This window comes from Hyperolius riggenbachi, chromosome 6, assembly GCF_040937935.1.
Source record: "Hyperolius riggenbachi isolate aHypRig1 chromosome 6, aHypRig1.pri, whole genome shotgun sequence".
Lineage (NCBI taxonomy): Eukaryota > Metazoa > Chordata > Amphibia > Anura > Hyperoliidae > Hyperolius > Hyperolius riggenbachi.
In genome coordinates this window covers 348,684,334-348,703,041 of record NC_090651.1, presented here as the reverse complement: position 1 = coordinate 348,703,041, position 18,708 = coordinate 348,684,334, and the positions used below count along the sequence as shown (strand labels likewise).

The 18,708-nt window shown below is 46.4% G+C and overlaps 1 protein-coding gene across 2 annotated transcripts in view; it reads left to right on the top strand.

The window, feature by feature from the left end:
- Positions 1 to 18,708, top strand: part of USP48 (ubiquitin specific peptidase 48) — a 66,196-nt gene that overhangs the window by 19,242 nt on the left and 28,246 nt on the right. For both annotated transcript variants that reach the window (XM_068241585.1, XM_068241586.1), the window contains exons 9-11: positions 8,518 to 8,697; positions 12,098 to 12,223; positions 14,485 to 14,634. In XM_068241585.1, the coding sequence (XP_068097686.1) occupies positions 8,518 to 8,697; positions 12,098 to 12,223; positions 14,485 to 14,634 (456 nt within the window). The remainder of the gene's footprint in view (positions 1 to 8,517; positions 8,698 to 12,097; positions 12,224 to 14,484; positions 14,635 to 18,708) is intronic.

The window sequence follows — 18,708 nt, the reverse complement described above, 5'->3', positions numbered from 1 at the left end:
CCAATGGGGCTCCTTGGAGCCCAAATACAAAGATGCTTAGAGAGCTCTGAGCTATATAGCTCAGAGCTCTGTCGGGTCCGTGCGGCGGCTGAGCGGCGAGTGACGTCGGGTGCGGCGTAGTTACAATGTAACAAAGTTGTTACAGTGTAATAACTTTGTTACATTGTAACTGATAGAACATTTCCAAGGATATTGCGAGGGATCATTTATTTAAAGGGACAGGTAAGTATTAATGGTTAATTAAGAATATTAAAGGACTTTTTTCGTGGTTATGTTTTTTGTTCAATTAAAATACTTTTTCTATGTGTTTGTGTGTTTATTTACTTTTAACTCTTAAAGGAAATGGGTAAGGGGTACAAGTACCTCTATACTCATTTCTCCTGGGAGGGGGGGTGGGCATCTGGGGGACCCCCTTTTAAAGGTGACTCCCAGATTCCACCATGAACCCCCCCCCCCAGGAAATCGCGGCCTCCACCTCCACCGCCCATCGGAGGTGGAGAAGAGCCCCTTGTCCTTGGATTGGACAAGGGCTCGGAGGGGGAGGGGAAAGCTTGGCTGCCCCTCCCCTTCCGAGACCCCCCAATCCATGGACCATGCGGGCTGGTATAGTCAGGGTGCGGAGCCCCACGCGGCCGGTGCTCCGCATTCTGGCTATCCCAGCCTGCATGGGGGACAAGGGGTTAAAGAGGTCTGGGAGGGGGGACCCCACGTCGTTTTTTTTTTATATTTCCCACACTCAGAACGAAGTAAGTAAAACTCTTCCCACTTGGGGGAATCTATGAAAATAATACACTATTGTTACCTGTGCAAAAAAAACTGACATTTTCCGCATTTAAAAGACATTTTTGCCCTTGAAACTTAAAAATCGATTTTCTCAAAAACTATAAGGTCTTTTTGAAAAAAAAAATTTTCCTCTTATTCCTCCTGATCTCCTTAATATATTCTCCAAATTTGAGACTCTTAGCATTTAAGGGGGCTTTGCTATTAACCCTTGAAGTCGGCGGCTTTTTTATAGTATACGGAGCGTTACGGTTTAACGCAAAATTACGGTAGCGTTTAATGCGAAATTACGGCATGAACGAAACGCGAAATTACGCGTTGAAAATTACGCTTACGGTATTTTCAATTACGATTTTAATGGCAATTACGCTACCATAATTTCGCATCGTAATCGCAAATTTCGCATGCGTAATTATAGTAATGCGAAATTACGAAAATTTCGGCTCAACACTAGGTACATCTGCAGCCAATGTAAGTGCATTTTGTGGGTCCATCTGCAGCCAATCTGACAGCATTTTGTGGGTCCATCTGCAGCCAATCTGACAGCATATTGTGGGTCCATCTGCAGCCAATCTGACAGCATATTGTGGGTACAACTGCAGCCAATCTGACAGCATTCTGTGGGTACATCTGCAGCCAATCAGACAGCATATTGTGGGTACATTTGCAGCCAATCTGACAGCATTTTGTGGGTCCATCTGCAGCCAATCTGACAGCATATTGTGGGTCCATCTGCAGCCAATCTGACAGCATATTGTGGGTACAACTGCAGCCAATCTGACAGCATTCTGTGGGTCCATCTGCAGCCAATCTGACAGCATTTTGTGGGTCCATCTGCAGCCAATCTGACAGCATTTTGTGGGTACATCTGCAGCCAATCTGACAGCATTTTGTGGGTACATCTGCAGCCAATCTGAGTGCATTTTGTGGGTCCATCTGCAGCCAATCTGACAGCATATTGTGGGTACATCTGCAGCCAATCTGACAGCATATTGTGGGTACAACTGCAGCCAATCTGACAGCATTCTGTGGGTCCATCTGCAGCCAATCTGACAGCATTTTGTGGGTCCATCTGCAGCCAATCTGACAGCATTTTGTGGGTCCATCTGCAGCCAATCTGACAGCATATTGTGGGTCCATCTGCAGCCAATCTGACAGCATATTGTGGGTACAACTGCAGCCAATCTGACAGCATTCTGTGGGTACATCTGCAGCCAATCAGACAGCATATTGTGGGTACATTTGCAGCCAATCTGACAGCATTTTGTGGGTACATCTGCAGCCAATCTGAGTGCATTTTGTGGGTCCATCTGCAGCCAATCTGACAGCATATTGTGGGTACATCTGCAGCCAATCTGACAGCATATTGTGGGTACAACTGCAGCCAATCTGACAGCATTCTGTGGGTCCATCTGCAGCCAATCTGACAGCAGTCTGTGGGTCCATCTGCAGCCAATCTGACAGCATTTTGTGGGTACATCTGCAGCCAATCTGACAGCATATTGTGGGTACAACTGCAGCCAATCTGACAGCATTCTGTGGGTCCATCTGCAGCCAATCTGACAGCATTTTGTGGGTCCATCTGCAGCCAATCTGACAGCATTTTGTGGGTCCATCTGCAGCCAATCTGACAGCATTTTGTGGGTCCATCTGCAGCCAATCTGACAGCATATTGTGGGTACATCTGCAGCCAATCTGAGTGCATTTTGTGGGGAAACTGCTGCTAGATTTTTTTTTCGGAGGGGGGGGGGGGGGTTGTCTGCCGGCCCTCCACCATGTGGCCTGGAAAAAAACCGGCCCTCCATGCCCGCGAAGTTGGACAGCACTGTTATACACTATTATAGTCTTCGCACTGATTCTCCAACCTGGGCAAATGTTTGCATTGTTGTCCCAAACCTTTTAACCATTTCCTCACCACTGGTATGCATATTCATACTGGAAACTTCTCTTAACAAACATAAGCTTAGATATGCATACTCCTTTATGCACCACTTAAGAGACTTTTTTAATACGTATGTCATGAGGGTATACGTTACTGTTACTTTTGTAAATAAAAGCTTGTAATTATTGATATAGTCACAGAACAGACATAGAACATTTATATTGCGCTTTTCTCCTGGCGGACTCAAAGCGCCGGAGCTGCAGACACTAGGACGCACTCTATAGGCAGTAGCAGTGTTAGGGAGTCTTGCCCAAGGTCTCCTACTGAATAGGTGCTGGCTTACTTGACAAGCAGAGCCGAGATTCGAACCCTGGTCTCCTGTGTCAGACCATTACGCTATCCAGTCACTGATATAGTATTTAAAAAAAACACTAAACTGAAAAAATGCACCTTTATTTCTAAATGAAATATTAACACCATACATTGTACTAGGACACAATTTAAATGCTGTAACAACCGGGACAAATAAAACGTGTGAGTTTTATGTATCGTAACACATTTTATTTTAAAACTAATGGCTGAAAACAGTTACATAGTTATTTTGGTTGAAAAAAGACATACGTCCATCGAGTTCAACCAAAGAACAAAGTACAACACCAGGCTGCTCCCTCACATATCCCTGTTGATCCAAAGGATGGCGAAAAAACCCTTACAAGGCATGGTCCAATTAGCCCCAAAAGTGAAAAAAAGTCCTTCCCGACTCCAGATGGCAATCAGATAAAATCCCTGAATCAACGTCATTAGGCATTACCTAGTAATTGTAGCCATGGAAGCATCTAAGCCCCCCTTAACCACTTGAGGACCAGGGGATTTTGCGCTGATCTGTGCAGCGTGGGCTCTCCAGCGGGGGGGGCTCCTCAAAGCCCCTTTCCCTCGCTCCCTTTCCCTCCCAGGGCTCGCTCCCTTTCCCTCCCTCCTTCCCCTGGGCGGCGCAGGACGGAGATCCGTCCTGCGCCGCCTCTGATAGGCTTCAGCCTATCAGATGCTGACGATCCCCGGCCAATCAGAGGCCGGGGATCGCCGATCTCCTTTACGGCGCTGCTGCAGCGCCGTATGATGTAAACAGCTGGGATTTCTTCCCCGCGTGTTTACAATTAGTCTGCGAACCGCGATCGGAGGCTCGCAGGCTGTTCACGGAGACACCCTTCGTGAACTGACATGGAACGGCCGCTAGAACGAGCGTCTGTTTCCATGGTAACACCACTTCGACCTGCCGACTCCTATCGGCGTTAGGCGGTCGTTAAGTGGTTAAATGCAGGTATAGAGTTTGCCATAACGACTTCCTGTATAGTTAAATAGTTGAGAGATTTTATTTTTTTATTATTCCCTTTATCGTGCATAGAGGATAAAATAATTCTTAGCAAAATGTACCACCCAAAGAACAGTCAGGCTGGGATTTGCATACATAAGACAATCCACAATACTGGAGCTTTATTGCAAGTCACAGCAACACTGGCTCCACAGATGAAATAATAAAAATTTCATAGAAAGCACAATACCTACTGTGAGACATGGTGGAGGCTAAATTGTTTTCTGGCATGTGGGGTACTTTGAGTTTGTGCAGAGAACAATAAAATCTCAAGGCTGTAAAGAAACGAAATACTGGAGGGAAACTGCCCAGTCGGAGTTCTGTGTCAGTAGCAGCTCATGGATCCTCTTAACACAATAACCCAATGCACACAGCCACCCAATATTTGGTAAGTGACAAAGCATGCAACTATTTCTGAAGTTGTCTAGTTTGAGCCGATTTAAAAGCCGAATTAAAACGTGTGGTGTGGCATAGCCCCCCTACACCTGACACAGCTAGAACAGTTTTCTCAGGGAGAGTCGGCCGAACTCCCTGCTCGGAGGTGCAGAAGCCTCAGCTGCAGGAATATCTTATCTGCTGGGATTGTCTCTTATGGTTGTGCAACAAAATGTTAGATTAACCACTTAATGAGACTCTGTAACAAAATGTTCAGCCTTAGTTCTTCTATCCTATAAGTTCCTTTGCCTGTTCTAATGTTCTCTGGCTTACTGCAGCCTTTCCTAATTGCACAGTGGCTGTGTTTTCTGTTATATGATCTAATCTGTTTTCTTCTGTGGCTCTGTCGGCTAAGGCTGGAATGTGTGGAATGTGCAGGGCTGCTTGTGATTGGATAGAAGCGATACACACCCTCTGCAGGCCCCCTGCACACTCTGTATGACTCACACACACTGCTTATGTGAGCCTATCACAAGCTGGTTAGTTTGTTTGTAAACACTGCCTAAAACTGTTAATTACAAGCCAGGGTTGCAGCAGAGAGTGGCAGAAACAGCACAGAGGGGCCCAGGAGAACATAATGAATAGAATGGTATGCTTTTTGCTGTAAACATTTTAGAGTACAGATTCTCTTTAAGGACTACAGGTTTACACCTCCTAGTGACCAGGCTATTTTTTTTATAATTCGGTGCTCTGCAGCTTTCACAGCTCGCTACAGAGCCACACTTACTTAGCACCAAAATAAATCACCCCACCCTCCCACCTTTTCTGCCTACCAACAGAGCTTTCTGTTGGTGGACTCTGATTGCTGCTGCATGCTTTGTATTTTTTTATTAATTTGTTTTTATTTTAAATAAAAACGTGTTGTCCCCCCCCCCCTCTCCCCAAGGTCCAATCAGGGGGATCCTCTCTCATAGGCATCAGCCTATGAGAGGGGTTCGCATAATGAGGTGACAGCCAAGTGACTGGGCTTTCCCCAGTACAGCGCTGCAGTAGATCACAGCGCTGTACAACATGAATTGTCATTTCTTCTCTATATAGTCTGCCAGCGACAATCCTCGCTAACCTCCGCCCCCCCCCCCCCCCCCAGGAGTTGACGCCTTTCAGCGTTAGGTGTTCCTGGGGGAGCCACTCTGCAGCCGTCGATCGGCATTAGGCAGTCGCAGAGTGATTAAAGTGCACTCTAACTTTACAATTGTTATCTTAGGGTGGCGGAAAACACTTCCTGCTGCTCGTTGTCTTTGAGGTCCCTCCCTTTTACTGTTCAAAGAGTTTTAGGTTCAGTGTCCCAGAAGTTCACCAAGCTGTAAACAAGGGCATCTGAACTGGGCGAGTTCTGAACTGCACTGTCAAATATTTAACGTTTTATTCCTTTTATATATCATGAAGTTATATCTTTTGATTTATTCCTAGAGCATAGTCTCAAAATTACCGTTGAAATGAGTAATAATCAGTTGTATAACCAGTTTTATATCTCACATAGAGTGTAATGATGTGAAACTATTCTCATGTATTCCCACACTTTATTCTCACGCTGGAAATGACCTATAAGTGAAATATTTTAGCAAGTAGCTAATAGTTGGCAAGGTCTCCTAGAATGACTCATAAGATAGAAAGTGAAACCAAAAGCGCATTACATCATCGGAATGAATTTCTGGAATGTGATGTGCTCACATACGCGTATGTTAACCACTTGCCTACCGCGCGTCGGCAAAGTGGCAGCTGCAGGACCAGCGACGCAGTTCTGCGTCGCCAGCTGCAAGCTAATTAATCAGGAAGCAGCCGCTCGCGCGAGCGGCTGCTTCCTTTCAATTCACGGCGGGGGGCTCCGTGAATAGCCTGTGGGCCGCCGATCACGGCTCGCAGGCTAAATGTAAACACAAGCGGAAATAATCTGCTTTGTTTACATCCGTACAACGCTGCTAACAGTAGCAGCGTTGTACCAGATCAGCGATCCCCGGCCAATCAGCGGCCGGGGATCGCTGTCACATGACAGGCAGGAGCCTGTTAGAGGCTGCACAGGACAGATCCGTTCCTGTGCAGCCTCAGATCTCCGGGGAAGGGAGGGAGGGGGGAATTTCGCCGCGGATCAGACCCCCCCCCCAGCACATCATCCCCCTAGTGGGGGAAAAAAGGGGGGCGATCTGGTCGCTCTGCCTGCACCCGGATCTGTGCTGGGGGCTGCAAAGCCCACCCAGCACAGATCAGCTAAAACAGCGCTGGTCCTTAAGGGGGGGGGGTAAAGGGTGGGTCCTCAAGTGGTTAATCAGCAGGAGGAGTTAGATTTCTTTCTTTGTTCTAACACTATAAAAATAGGTAACGAGAGAGAGAGAGATTTTAGGCTGCTGCTGCTCTTGCTTAAACTGTTTCTTGGAACTGGTAATGTATCTCATGCAATATATTTTTTGGTGGACATTATAATATGTTAGCAGATATCTTAGCAATAGGCATCTTAATCCTATCCTTTTTTTATATGCAATTTTTGTATATTCTCTGTATATTATCACAAGAATACATCATATTTAGTGATCATTCTCTTGTCTGCGTGTTCTGTTTATTTCAACTTGGGATAGTGGCTTAATACCCATTGATATTAACAGTTGATAGTAGTAACGCTAAATGAAGAGTTGCACTTCTTTCTGTTAATAATCCTACCTAAAGTGTAGGAGCTGGCAGCACATGCCCAGAGGCAGAAGGCACTCATGCATATCTGTTTATGAGCTTTTGGTGTAGAAGCTGGAAGAGAGGTGCGAAAATAGAATAAAACAGTGTGAAAAAAGAAACATTTTACCTCCTCAGTACACCAAACAGTAACAATTCTGTTATTTCATATGAGAAATGCGCATTTAATGGGTACTCCAAATTGCAGCATGTTTCGAAAGCACAATCATGCTTCATCAGGCAAATCAAGGAGAACAGACTAGTAAGGGTCTGATATACAGCCAAGTGCCTCTGCTGGTCATGCACCTTTGGGAACTCTGCAACATATTCAGATGCGCTGGTGCATGGCCGATTCCTGCAGGGTGTATGCCACTGAGGGGCCAGGGGAGGAGAATGGGGGACAGGAGGGAACCTGAAGATTGAGAGCAGAATGAAGAGTTTCAGGAGTTAAGTACATTATATTTTTAATTTGTAGTTTTGCTTCAGTAGTACTATAATGTCCCATTGTTTCTGTTCATGCCATTCTCATTTGAGTTATTTGAAATGTTCTATATAATAAAAGCTATAAAGCAAAGTTGGATTTCTCGTAAATGATGATGATTGGTGTCAATTACTTTTGGTAAAGTGGTATGAAACTCAGCAATTTGTAGCAGAACAGCAAACAGTTAAACACAGCACTTCAGTGGAAAGCTTCTGGCCACATCCGAAGAGGTGACACCATAATCTTTTGTTTACATTCCTTTTGTCAGATACATTTAGTAAACATTAGCAAACTGAGCTGAGAAGCAGTAAGAGCTGAGAAGTGATCAGTTGATAGATTTTAATATATAAGTACAGACTTTTAGCCGGGTGCACCATCCGCCTAGTTTTGGTGAGCACCCAGCTGTCATCGGCTCACCTCCTCCTATACTGTAAGCAGAGTTGTGCAGAGAAGCACGAGCCCTGCATTCTCTCATCTCGCCCCACCCAGCTACTTTTTCATGCCACCCGACTGGAAAAAAATTCTGGGAAGGACACGGATATAGCAGCTAGGCAAAAAAATCCAATTGCAGCTTTCAGAGCAGATAAACTGTACTTTGGGAATTCGTAGCCCGATAATATTTGTGGAGGAATGCAGATATAGGTGTAAAAAAAAAATAAAGTAGGAAAGCATATTTTAATGAATGTTATGTCAGAGTTTTATTTAACTTGAATTTCACTTTCATGTTACTTCAGAGATAACAGGTTTTTTTTTCAGTGAACAAATCTGTTCACACCAGTATGTGCTGGTGTTGGGTATAGGGTGCAGTGCCATCATTAGTTGTAGGTACAGTGTGTGATGTCACCATTGTAGGTATAGTGGGATGTCCCTGTTAGTTGTAGCTCTTAGTTTGGTCTCTTCTTCTTGTTTCAGGCGGTAATTATGTGTACGAGTTGAGTGCGGTCCTCATCCACAGAGGGGTGAGTGCTTACTCCGGTCACTACATTGCTCACGTGCGAGATCCGCAGACCTCCGAGTGGTACAAGTTTAATGATGAAGAGATTGAGAAGATGGAGGGGAAGAAGCTGCAGCTGGGGATTGAGGAGGATCTAGGTAAACCTTCACGTTGTGAGTGCATTTTTACCTCTCACTATACTGTGTACCGATTCCTTCTCAGGACTGTCTGTTCACCTCTGTGTACAGCTGTGATTTCTGATCGTGCTTTATCTGTCAGCTGCCACACACAGTGCAACGTGGCCAGCAGATTCCTGACATATACACACAGTGCCAAGTGGCTTGCGGATTCCCGACGCATACACATAGTGCACCATGGCCGGCGCATTCCAGGCAGACACACAGTGCGCCACGGCCAGCACATTCCAGGCAGACACACAGTGCGCCACGGCCAGCACATTCCAGGCAGACACACAGTGCGCCACGGCCAGCACATTCCAGGCAGACACACAGTGCGCCACGGCCAGCACATTCCAGGCAGACACACAGTGCGCCACGGCCAGCACATTCCAGGCAGACACACAGTGCGCCACGGCCAGCACATTCCAGGCAGACACACAGTGCGCCACGGCCAGCACATTCCAGGCAGACACACAGTGCGCCACGGCCAGCACATTCCAGGCAGACACACAGTGCGCCACGGCCAGCACATTCCAGGCAGACACACAGTGCGCCACGGCCAGCACATTCCAGGCAGACACACAGTGCGCCACGGCCAGCACATTCCAGGCAGACACACAGTGCGCCACGGCCAGCACATTCCAGGCAGATACACACAGTGCGCCACGGCCAGCACATTCCAGGCAGATACACACAGTGCGCCACGGCCAGCACATTCCAGGCAGACACACAGTGCGCCACGGCCAGCACATTCCAGGCAGACACACAGTGCGCCACGGCCAGCACATTCCAGGCAGATACACACAGTGCGCCACGGCCAGCACATTCCAGGCAGATACACACAGTGCGCAACGGCCAGCACATTCCAGGCAGACACACAGTGCGCCACGGCCAGCACATTCCAGGCAGATACACACAGTGCGCCACGGCCAGCACATTCCAGGCAGATACACACAGTGCGCCACGGCCAGCACATTCCAGGCAGATACACACAGTGCGCCACGGCCAGCACATTCCAGGCAGATACACACAGTGCGCCACGGCCAGCACATTCCAGGCAGATACACACAGTGCGCCACGGCCAGCACATTCCAGGCAGATACACACAGTGCGCCACGGCCAGCACATTCCAGGCAGATACACACAGTGCGCCACGGCCAGCACATTCCAGGCAGACACACAGTGCGCCACGGCCAGCACATTCCAGGCAGACACACACAGTGCGCCACGGCCAGCACATTCCAGGCAGACACACACAGTGCGCCACGGCCAGCACATTCCAGGCAGATATACACAGTGCGCCACGGCCAGCACATTCCAGGCAGATACACACAGTGCGTCATGGCCAGCGTATTCTTGGTAGTAACTGCTACTTCTCCCAATATCCATTGGTGGTCTGTCAGATTGCCCTTGCACTGTGTGTGACCAGCTGTATACATGTACTGCTAAAGTACACCTGACACCAGGCAAAGCTACCTAAGGTAAGCACAGAGGTATGATTATGCTGGAGCCACATACCTTAATGCATTATCCATTTCACTCCCCATGCGCCCCCCCCCCCCTTATTATTTTAATTTGTTAAAAAAAAAAACAGTAATTTTCGGATAGGAAGAGGCAAGCTTGCTGTAATGTTCTTTCCTTGCCCCATTCCTTCATCTTTCCTTGCGCCCCGCCCCCCCCCCCCTTTTTTCTCTATTTGCACCTCTTCCCCAGCCTATTCATATGCCTTGTTAGAGAAGGAAAAGGGGAAGCCTCCCAGCAACCCTGCCTCTTACTGTCTGAAAGCTTGACCAAAAATCCTATCTTTTGAGAAATGATTCTAGTTGCCGGGGGAATGAGTAGAGGAACGGACACCACACACAGATGCGTGGATCCGGCATCTGTGCTTGCCTTATATAGCTTTGCCTCAGGTCTTGTGTGCTATAATGTGAACATGTCATAATGTGAAGGAAACGCCGTCAGTGATTGGTTGCATTGTGGGATGGGTAGTAGGGAGACTGCTTTGTAACTCTAACAGTCATACACATGCATTTCATAGCTGGAGATGCATGGTGAATGACCTGCCCCTTATTACACATATCTCATCTACAAGATTATTGTTTTTTTTTGTGTAACACTTATTCTTGCACTGACTTATATTAACCTCCTTAGCGGTAACCCTGAGTTGGGCTCGGGGTTGGAAAACTGTAGTTTAGAGCGGTAACCCCGAACCAGACTCATGGTGACTGCTGCGAGGTCTATGCAGAACAATGGTGCGCAGCGGGCGTTTTCACTCACTTCACCAGGGATCCAGATGCCGGCAGCCATTCTTCCTGTCCTCCAAGGCTCTGCATCCCCCTAGTGAGATCGCCGTTAGTTGTCATGACGACAGTCAGTAGCTTCAGTGTACACCTTCACCACACCCTCAAGACTGGGCACTCACCCTTATCCTTAGACCCCTGCTAGATGGGTCTAAATGCGCTTGTGGGATACTCTCAGGCGATCCCCAGCCTCTAACGATCCACAGCTTGCTATATTTTGCAAAGTCTTCATAACGCATTCACCTCAGAATGAAAGCACAGGGCTCCCATAGTGTAAAACCATCAATGATTTAATAAAATATTACAAATGCACACTCACATGTCCATGACTTTATATACGAGCACAGAGTTTTTTTCAATGGGCTTTCCCCCATACGGTGGCCACCAGGCTGGGCTATTGATCCGCTTCAACGTCTTGTACCCACGGTGCCTCGGCGTCAAACCACCACGCTCAGTCACTTCCACATTGGTAGTCCTGCCCCTCCTTATTACTACCTACTGCTCCTCAGGGGAATGAAAAATCAGCTGAGGCACTACTTTCCACAGGACAGTACATGCAGCTTTCTGCCTCTCCTCACTCGATAAAGCAAGCCATGTAGTGTGTGACATTTATCCGGTGGGAGGTAATGTTGGGGAATATTGAGTTAAGTCAGCTTAACACAATACGATGCTGCTGTGCTGGCAATGGAGCACTGAATGGGGCTTGAACCAGCCTGTGAGTGCTCTGTTACATTGCAGATAAGGTGGGTACATACAGATTCATCATGTGAGGAGAACTGTTGTAGAAGGGGAAGCATTGCTTTCAGCAGCCAATCAGAATGCTCGATTTTTGCCATCTGGCCCAGTTTTTTTTTTTTTTTTTTTTTTTTTAAGTTGAAATTAAATCTGAAAAGTAGTTCTTAGTGTGCAGCTTTGTAAATGCTTGTTTGTGCTCTGCATTACTCTGTGTACAATCTGTGCACTACACGGCTTAGCATGTCCGGCATAGCCATGATACAGCCATGAGATGACCCCTTTGTTTCGGGCTGGTGACAATCCTGTTTCCCGTGTGACGTGGGCTGTCTTCTCTTCTCCCCCAGAGCCCTCTAAAGCAATCGCTCGTAAGCCCAAGTGTTCCAAAGGCTTCCATTGCTCTCGGAACGCTTACATGCTGGTGTATCGGCTGCAGACAGACCAGAAGCCAGACGTGCAGTTTGAGGTTCCAGGTAGGTGGGAGAGTTATGAGGTAGCAAATGCGCATCTGGTGCTAGGGAGTTGGGAATGACTAATTTCAGTGGCTTCCGGTGGCCTTTTTGAGTGGGAGAAAAATGGGCTCGAATGTGGATAAAAAAAATCCAGTATGTTGAGGGGGATCCTGTGCACACACTAGATTGTTGTCTAGAGGTAGTCTTTATACGTGTCTCCCCCCCCCCCCCCCCCCTCTTCCCAGTTGAGATTAATCCAATCACACACCATTTCCTGGATGCTGGACCATAGCAGAAGGTCTGCACACGCGTTTTGTAGAATAAAGCTTTGCTTAGTCATATGCTGTGACAACAGTCCATTCACAAAACCAAGGACCATTTGCAAAGGCAACCTGCCGAGGCCCCGAAATGGTCGTTGGTTTTTTTGAATGGCTTGTTGCCACGGTATGTGACTATGCGAAGCTTTATTCTGCAAATTAAGTGTGCAGACCTTCTGGATTGTTTAGATAACGTTCCAAGAGGTGCCTTGTGCTTCCCTCTGACCTCTCTTTTCTAAATTACAAAGGCCGTATATGGGGTCACGTCATAGTTGAGAGGACACTCCATCAGATTTGAATTTTAGGATGCAACTTAACCTTCTGGGACCGCTGAGTGTAAATCCTACGCCGCACTTGTGGCTGTCTAAGCCTGATGCGGTGTAGGATTTACGCCACCTGCCATATTCGCCCCCGATGCGATCGTGCTCACCCAAGAGGGGAGATTAACTAACTACTTGCCGACCGCGTTACGCCGATGGGTGTGGCAGCCCCAGGACCGCCTTACGCCGGTTGGAGTAAGGTTCTGGGAGCCTGTTTTGCAGTAGATCTCGTGCGATAATGCGCACGTGCCTCCCTGCTTGGATGGTGGAGGAAGACTGCTAGGCCGCTAGGAGACTAGGAGACTGTTAGATGGCAAAACCGCCGTCTATTAACATAGTACAGCGTTGCGATCTAAGGCAGCGCTGTACTGGGGACAGCCATGTGACACGGCTGTCCCCCTGGGACACAGGAGAGCGATCGGCTTATATACATTGAATCCTATAAAAGCCAATCGCCGTGATTGGCTGGCTGGGGGGAGGGAGGTTTTGAAAAAAATACTTCAGAAAGAAATAGTAAAATTTATTACAAAAATAACAAATATTTATAAAAAAAATAATAATTCCGGGGAGCGATCAGACCTCACCAACAGAAAACTCTGTTGTTGGGGGGGAATCACTTGTGTGCTGAGTTGTGTGGCCTGCAGCGAGGCCTTAAAGCTGCAAAAAATGGCTTAGTTTTTAAAGGGGGGGGGGGGGTTAACGAGCGAGGATGCTGGCCAAGAGTGGAGGGATCTAGAGCTGCTCATCGCCGGAGCCTGGTAGGTGAGTAAAGGCTGCTGGCAATATGGGGGACACCATGCCCAGCTAGCCTTACCAGGGATCCGGCTGCCTGACCCCCCCCCCCCCCCCCCCAACTGGTAAAATGGCCTGGTCCTTAAAGTGGACCCAAGATGAAAAACAAGTAACTTGTCTATATATCTTCTCTAAAGTTTAGATAGTTTACACTGCAAATCTAGCTGCAAACAGCTTCAACAGTTTATTCCTGTGGTATGATGGCAGCCATGTTTAGTTTGTGACATTACGCACAGGCAAGCTGATAGCATCTCCAGCCATCAGCATGTGAAAATTTCACTCCCCTCTCCTCCCCTCTGCCTCTGAAATCTCTAGCAAGTAAGCGCCTCCTGCCCAGACTGCGCTCCCATAAGCCCTTGCTACTAAGGCTCAAAGTGCCAGGGCTCTCTGGAGAAGCTGTAGGCGAGGCTTGTTTAGTTTATATGGAATTGGAGTTTTAAAAACAAAACAAAAAAAGTTTGAGGAATGCCCTATAAACTATATGAAAGGAACACAATTATGCAATGAGTAAAAGTTTTATCTCGGATCCACTTTTTAAGGGGGGTTAAGCAGCGGGTCCCCAAAGGGTTAAGCTGCATGTTGTAAGGAGCTTTTGGAAATTCATCCTATCCGTGTTGTGAGCGCTACTGCACTATTTCTGTGATTTCTCTTTATAAACTGGTTTAGCAATGCCTCTCTTCCCCAGATGTTGAACTTAGAAGTCCTGTAATACTTTGTATGATAACCAGGGCTGTGGAGTCGGAGCAATTTTGGGTACCTGGAGTCAGTGGTTTCATAAACTGAGTTGGAGTCTGATGATTTTTGTACCGACTCTACAGCCCTGAATAACAGCGCCTCTGCTGGTGTGTTGCAGGTTTCCTCCAGAAATTGGTGGAGCTGGATAATTGCAAGTTTGAGGAGTGGTGTGTGGAAATGGCCGACATGCGCAAACAGAGCGTGGACAAAGGGAAGGCCAAACACGAAGAGGTGAAGGAGCTGTACCAGAGGTTAACGGCGGGAGCTGGTCTGTACGAGCTTTTACTCGTCCCATATGTAGTTTGTTGTAGCATAACTCGCATTTTGTCATTCCATGACCTGTTCACCAGCCTTCTGCAATGTCATGTGACTCTGCCATTGTGTCTCCGAACCATGAACGGTGACACGTCAACCCACGAGAGACACAGACTGAGATCTCCACTCGTGAATCTGAGGACATTGTCAGGCAGAGGCTGCACATCTCTGTGATGCCATTGTGTCTCTAAGGTCACTCGTGGAGATGCATCAGACTGTGGGGAATACGGAGTGAGATCTCCGCTCCTTAACCACTTCAGCCTTCAGTCGTTTTTCACTTTATGCATCCGAGCAATTTTTCACCTCCCATTCATTCGCCAATAACTTTATCACTACTTATCACAATGAATTGATCTATATCTTGTTTTTTTTGCCACCAATTAGGCTTTCTTTGGGTGGTACATTTTGCTAAGAATTCTTTTTCTAAATGCGTTTTAAAACGGGAATATTAAGAAAAAATTCATTGTTTCTCTGGTTTCAGCCATTATAGCTTTAAAATAATACATGCTATCATAATTAAAATCTATGTATTTTATTTGCCCATTTGTCCCTGTTAATACACCATTTAAATTATGTCCCTATCGCAATGTATGGCGCCAATATTTTATTTGGAAATAAAGGTGCATTTTTTCAGTTTTACGTCCATCACTATTTACAAACTTATAATTTAAAAAATGTTAGTAAAATACCCTTTCCACATGCATATTAAAAAAAAGTTCAAACCCTTAGGTATCTGTTTGTTTGCTTGTTTTTTTTTTTTTATTATTATTGTAATTTTTTTTTCCATTAAATTTTATTTGGGTAATTTTTGGTGTGGGAGGTAAACAGTTATTTTAAATGTATTAATGTGTGTTTATTTAATACAAAAAAGTATGTAGATATAGTTTTACTATTTGGCCACAATATGGTAACAGTCAATTTTTTGTTCTTAGTCCTGAAAGCACTCTCGCTTCCAGGAAGTATGAGGATGGGAAACTTTTTTTTTTTTTTTTTTTTCTTTTTTTCTTCCCTCTTCAGAAAGATCACGACTTCTCAAAGAAGCCGTCGGTCTTTCTACCGGGGGCTTGGACCAATGAATGGAATTGGATAAATTAATGGGAACCATGTTCCTATTCATTGATCTTTGGGCTAACATGCAGCGGGCACGGGAGCGCGCAGCATCCTTTTGAACGTGACAGTCACGCCCAAAAGGCTAAAATAGTTAATGTGGGGGCGTTGTCAGGCAGACACTGCACATGTCTCCATGTACTTTGTGATGTCATTGTGTCCCCAGGGCCACCAGCAGAGATATGCCAGCCCACGGAGAACACAGACTGAGGTCTCCGCTCCTGACTCTGGGGACATTCAGTCAGGTAGAGGCTACGCGTGTCTCTATATAGTCTGTGATATCATTGTGTCCCCAGGGCAGCCAATGGAGACATGTCAGCTCACAGAGGGCACAGACTGAGATCTCTGCTCCTGAGTCTGGGGACACTCAGTCAGTCAGAAGCTGTAAGTGTCTCCATGTAGTCTGTGATGTCATTGTGTCCTCAGAGCTACCAATGAAGACACACAGCCCACAGGGGACACAGCTCTGTAGGAAGCGAAACTGTACCTGGCAGTGTCTGAGAAGGGGGCTACGGCGGTGAGTCAACTTACCTAGAGGCCAGCCTCTTGTCACGGTGCTACACAGCGCTCTATCCTCATGACACTTCCTGATTCACCACAATACTTCCAGTTGTAAAGTTGGAAGTGTTAGGAAGATGGAGTGGCGTTAGACAGTGACATAGCTGAGTTAAGTTTCTGCCACTGACTACACTTCCATGCATGTCAGGACAGTATCGCATTTCACAAAACTGTTCACACTCGTCCCTAATTAGTGCAATGCAGAGTTTTATGGCTTGCAGCACATTTAATGCAAATTGCATGCTGGTTAAAATCTGGCCAATCCAATGTTATTTCTACCAAGTTTGATTGACCAAATTCCTGGCTGCAAGCAGTTTGTTTACATGTAAGCCAGAATTACTTGCATCTTATTTGCCTTTATTATCCGGTTGCTGGAGAGTTTGGCTTTCTATAAATTCCCTTATGGAGTGGGTAGAGATTTGCATGCTGGGAGAATTTCTTTGCTTCTCAGTAACAATGAAGCCTCGCTTGGGGTTTTGAATTCTCTGGACTTGAGTATCTGGTAACAGGACGTGGGCGTCTGCATTTTCCTTCCTTCATGACACTCTGATGATTGCACTTGTTGAAAATAACATGCCAACCCGATTGTAATTTCAATCCACCATATATAGTCGACTATTAGTCTAGAAATGTAGGTCTTATTTGTAAAGACTAGTCAAAGACTAGTAGACCGTAGTGGGTCAGAGCTACATTTCTGACTTAGTCCTGTAAAATGCATTTTCTGCAGTGACAATTTGTGCTACTAGACCTCTTTTCCCCCAGTATCATCTCCCATTAAAGAGTAACTACCAGATAAAAATAAAGAATTGATTTTTGATTTTATGCCCGACAAACCCGTAATAAGGATGCTAACCAGGCAATCCAAAAGTTAAAAATCGCTCTTATTTTTTTTTTTCTCCATAAAACATAATTCCCCAGGTTCCCTGTCTCTTATTTGGTACATCTGCCAAGAAAGGAAGTTGCAGGGCATGCTGGGTTTTCTTTTTTCATTAATTTCCCCTCAGACTTCCCTAATGCAGCCTGATTGGCTGAAGCCTCTTTCCCTCCCACACTTCTGTTCTTCTTTGATTGGCCAACAATTCTCAATGCACTTTCTACTGCAGAGCTGGGTGGGAGTGTCTGAAGACTGGGAAGAGGTAGGGTAATAATACACAGTCAGACTAATGCTGGGCATACACGGACCATTTTTGCGCCGGTATCGAGCCGCCGCGTCACCGCTCGTCCGCGCGGATCGATTGCCAGCTCGTCCCCGCGGCCATCGTTCTCCCCGCCGGTATCGAGCGCAGTATCGATCCGGCGGGGTGTCGGATATTATCAATCGAGCCATCAGGCTCGATTGATAAGCCTCCCTCCTGTCCGTGTATGCACAGCATAAGGGAGGAAATGTCAGTATCCTGTCAGAGTTGCTGGTGTCTGAAGCATCTGACAGCTTCAGTGCAGACAGAGCAGTCTAGCAGGTTCTTCCATGTGCTGCAGTATACAGGGCTGCTCAAACAGTATTGTTAAAGCAAAGCATTAGTGCTCGTAAATAGTTTTATTATGTATTCAGAGTGCCACTATTAAAAGTGCAGGGTAAATGCAGGCGACGTTTCAGTCTTAGAGGTCCACCTATATATGCCAGAGCTGTGTCCTGGGTTTTACACAGCTTATTATTGTCTGTGTGTGTTTGCATTAACCCTGCACGCTTAATAGGTTTTTTTAATACTATATATAATATGGTAAAACCTTTAATGCTGCTTGAGCAGACCTATTTTTTTTGACTCGCACTTATGCAACCCCTTCCACCTTTTTACACATGCATTATTATGAGGCAGTGTTCTGCTGTTACTGGCTGTGTTTATGGCTGCACTTGGGGGGCCACAGGGTACTATGGCTGTATTTGTGGATTTATACTTGAGTCATCAAAACATTTCAGCTAATAGGACTTCAGAGGCGAGGACAACAATGTAAGTTTACTCACCTGGGGCTTCTTTCAGCCCCTAGGAGCTGTGCTCGCACGTCCACATCATCAGGCGTGTATTGCACCTGCGCACAACTACTGTGCAGACGTAGTACGGGTCCGATGACGTGGACACAGAACAGACGATCTGCCGGTGTGTCGCCGATAATTATGGGCAGCCAGCAGGACACAGGAGGACCGGGGCTGTAGCAAGGGACTGAAACGGCTGCTAGGGGCTTAAAGAAGCCCCAGGTTAGTGGACATATATTGCTGTCCTCACCTCCAAAAGTTTTTTAAGAGGGTCAAATATTTGGGTGGACTTATACACAAAGCCGACCTATACCGAGTATATGCTGGTAAAAAATGTTTACCAGTATATTATACCAGTATATTTTTTTCTGTTCTGTGAATCTTACCTCTTCT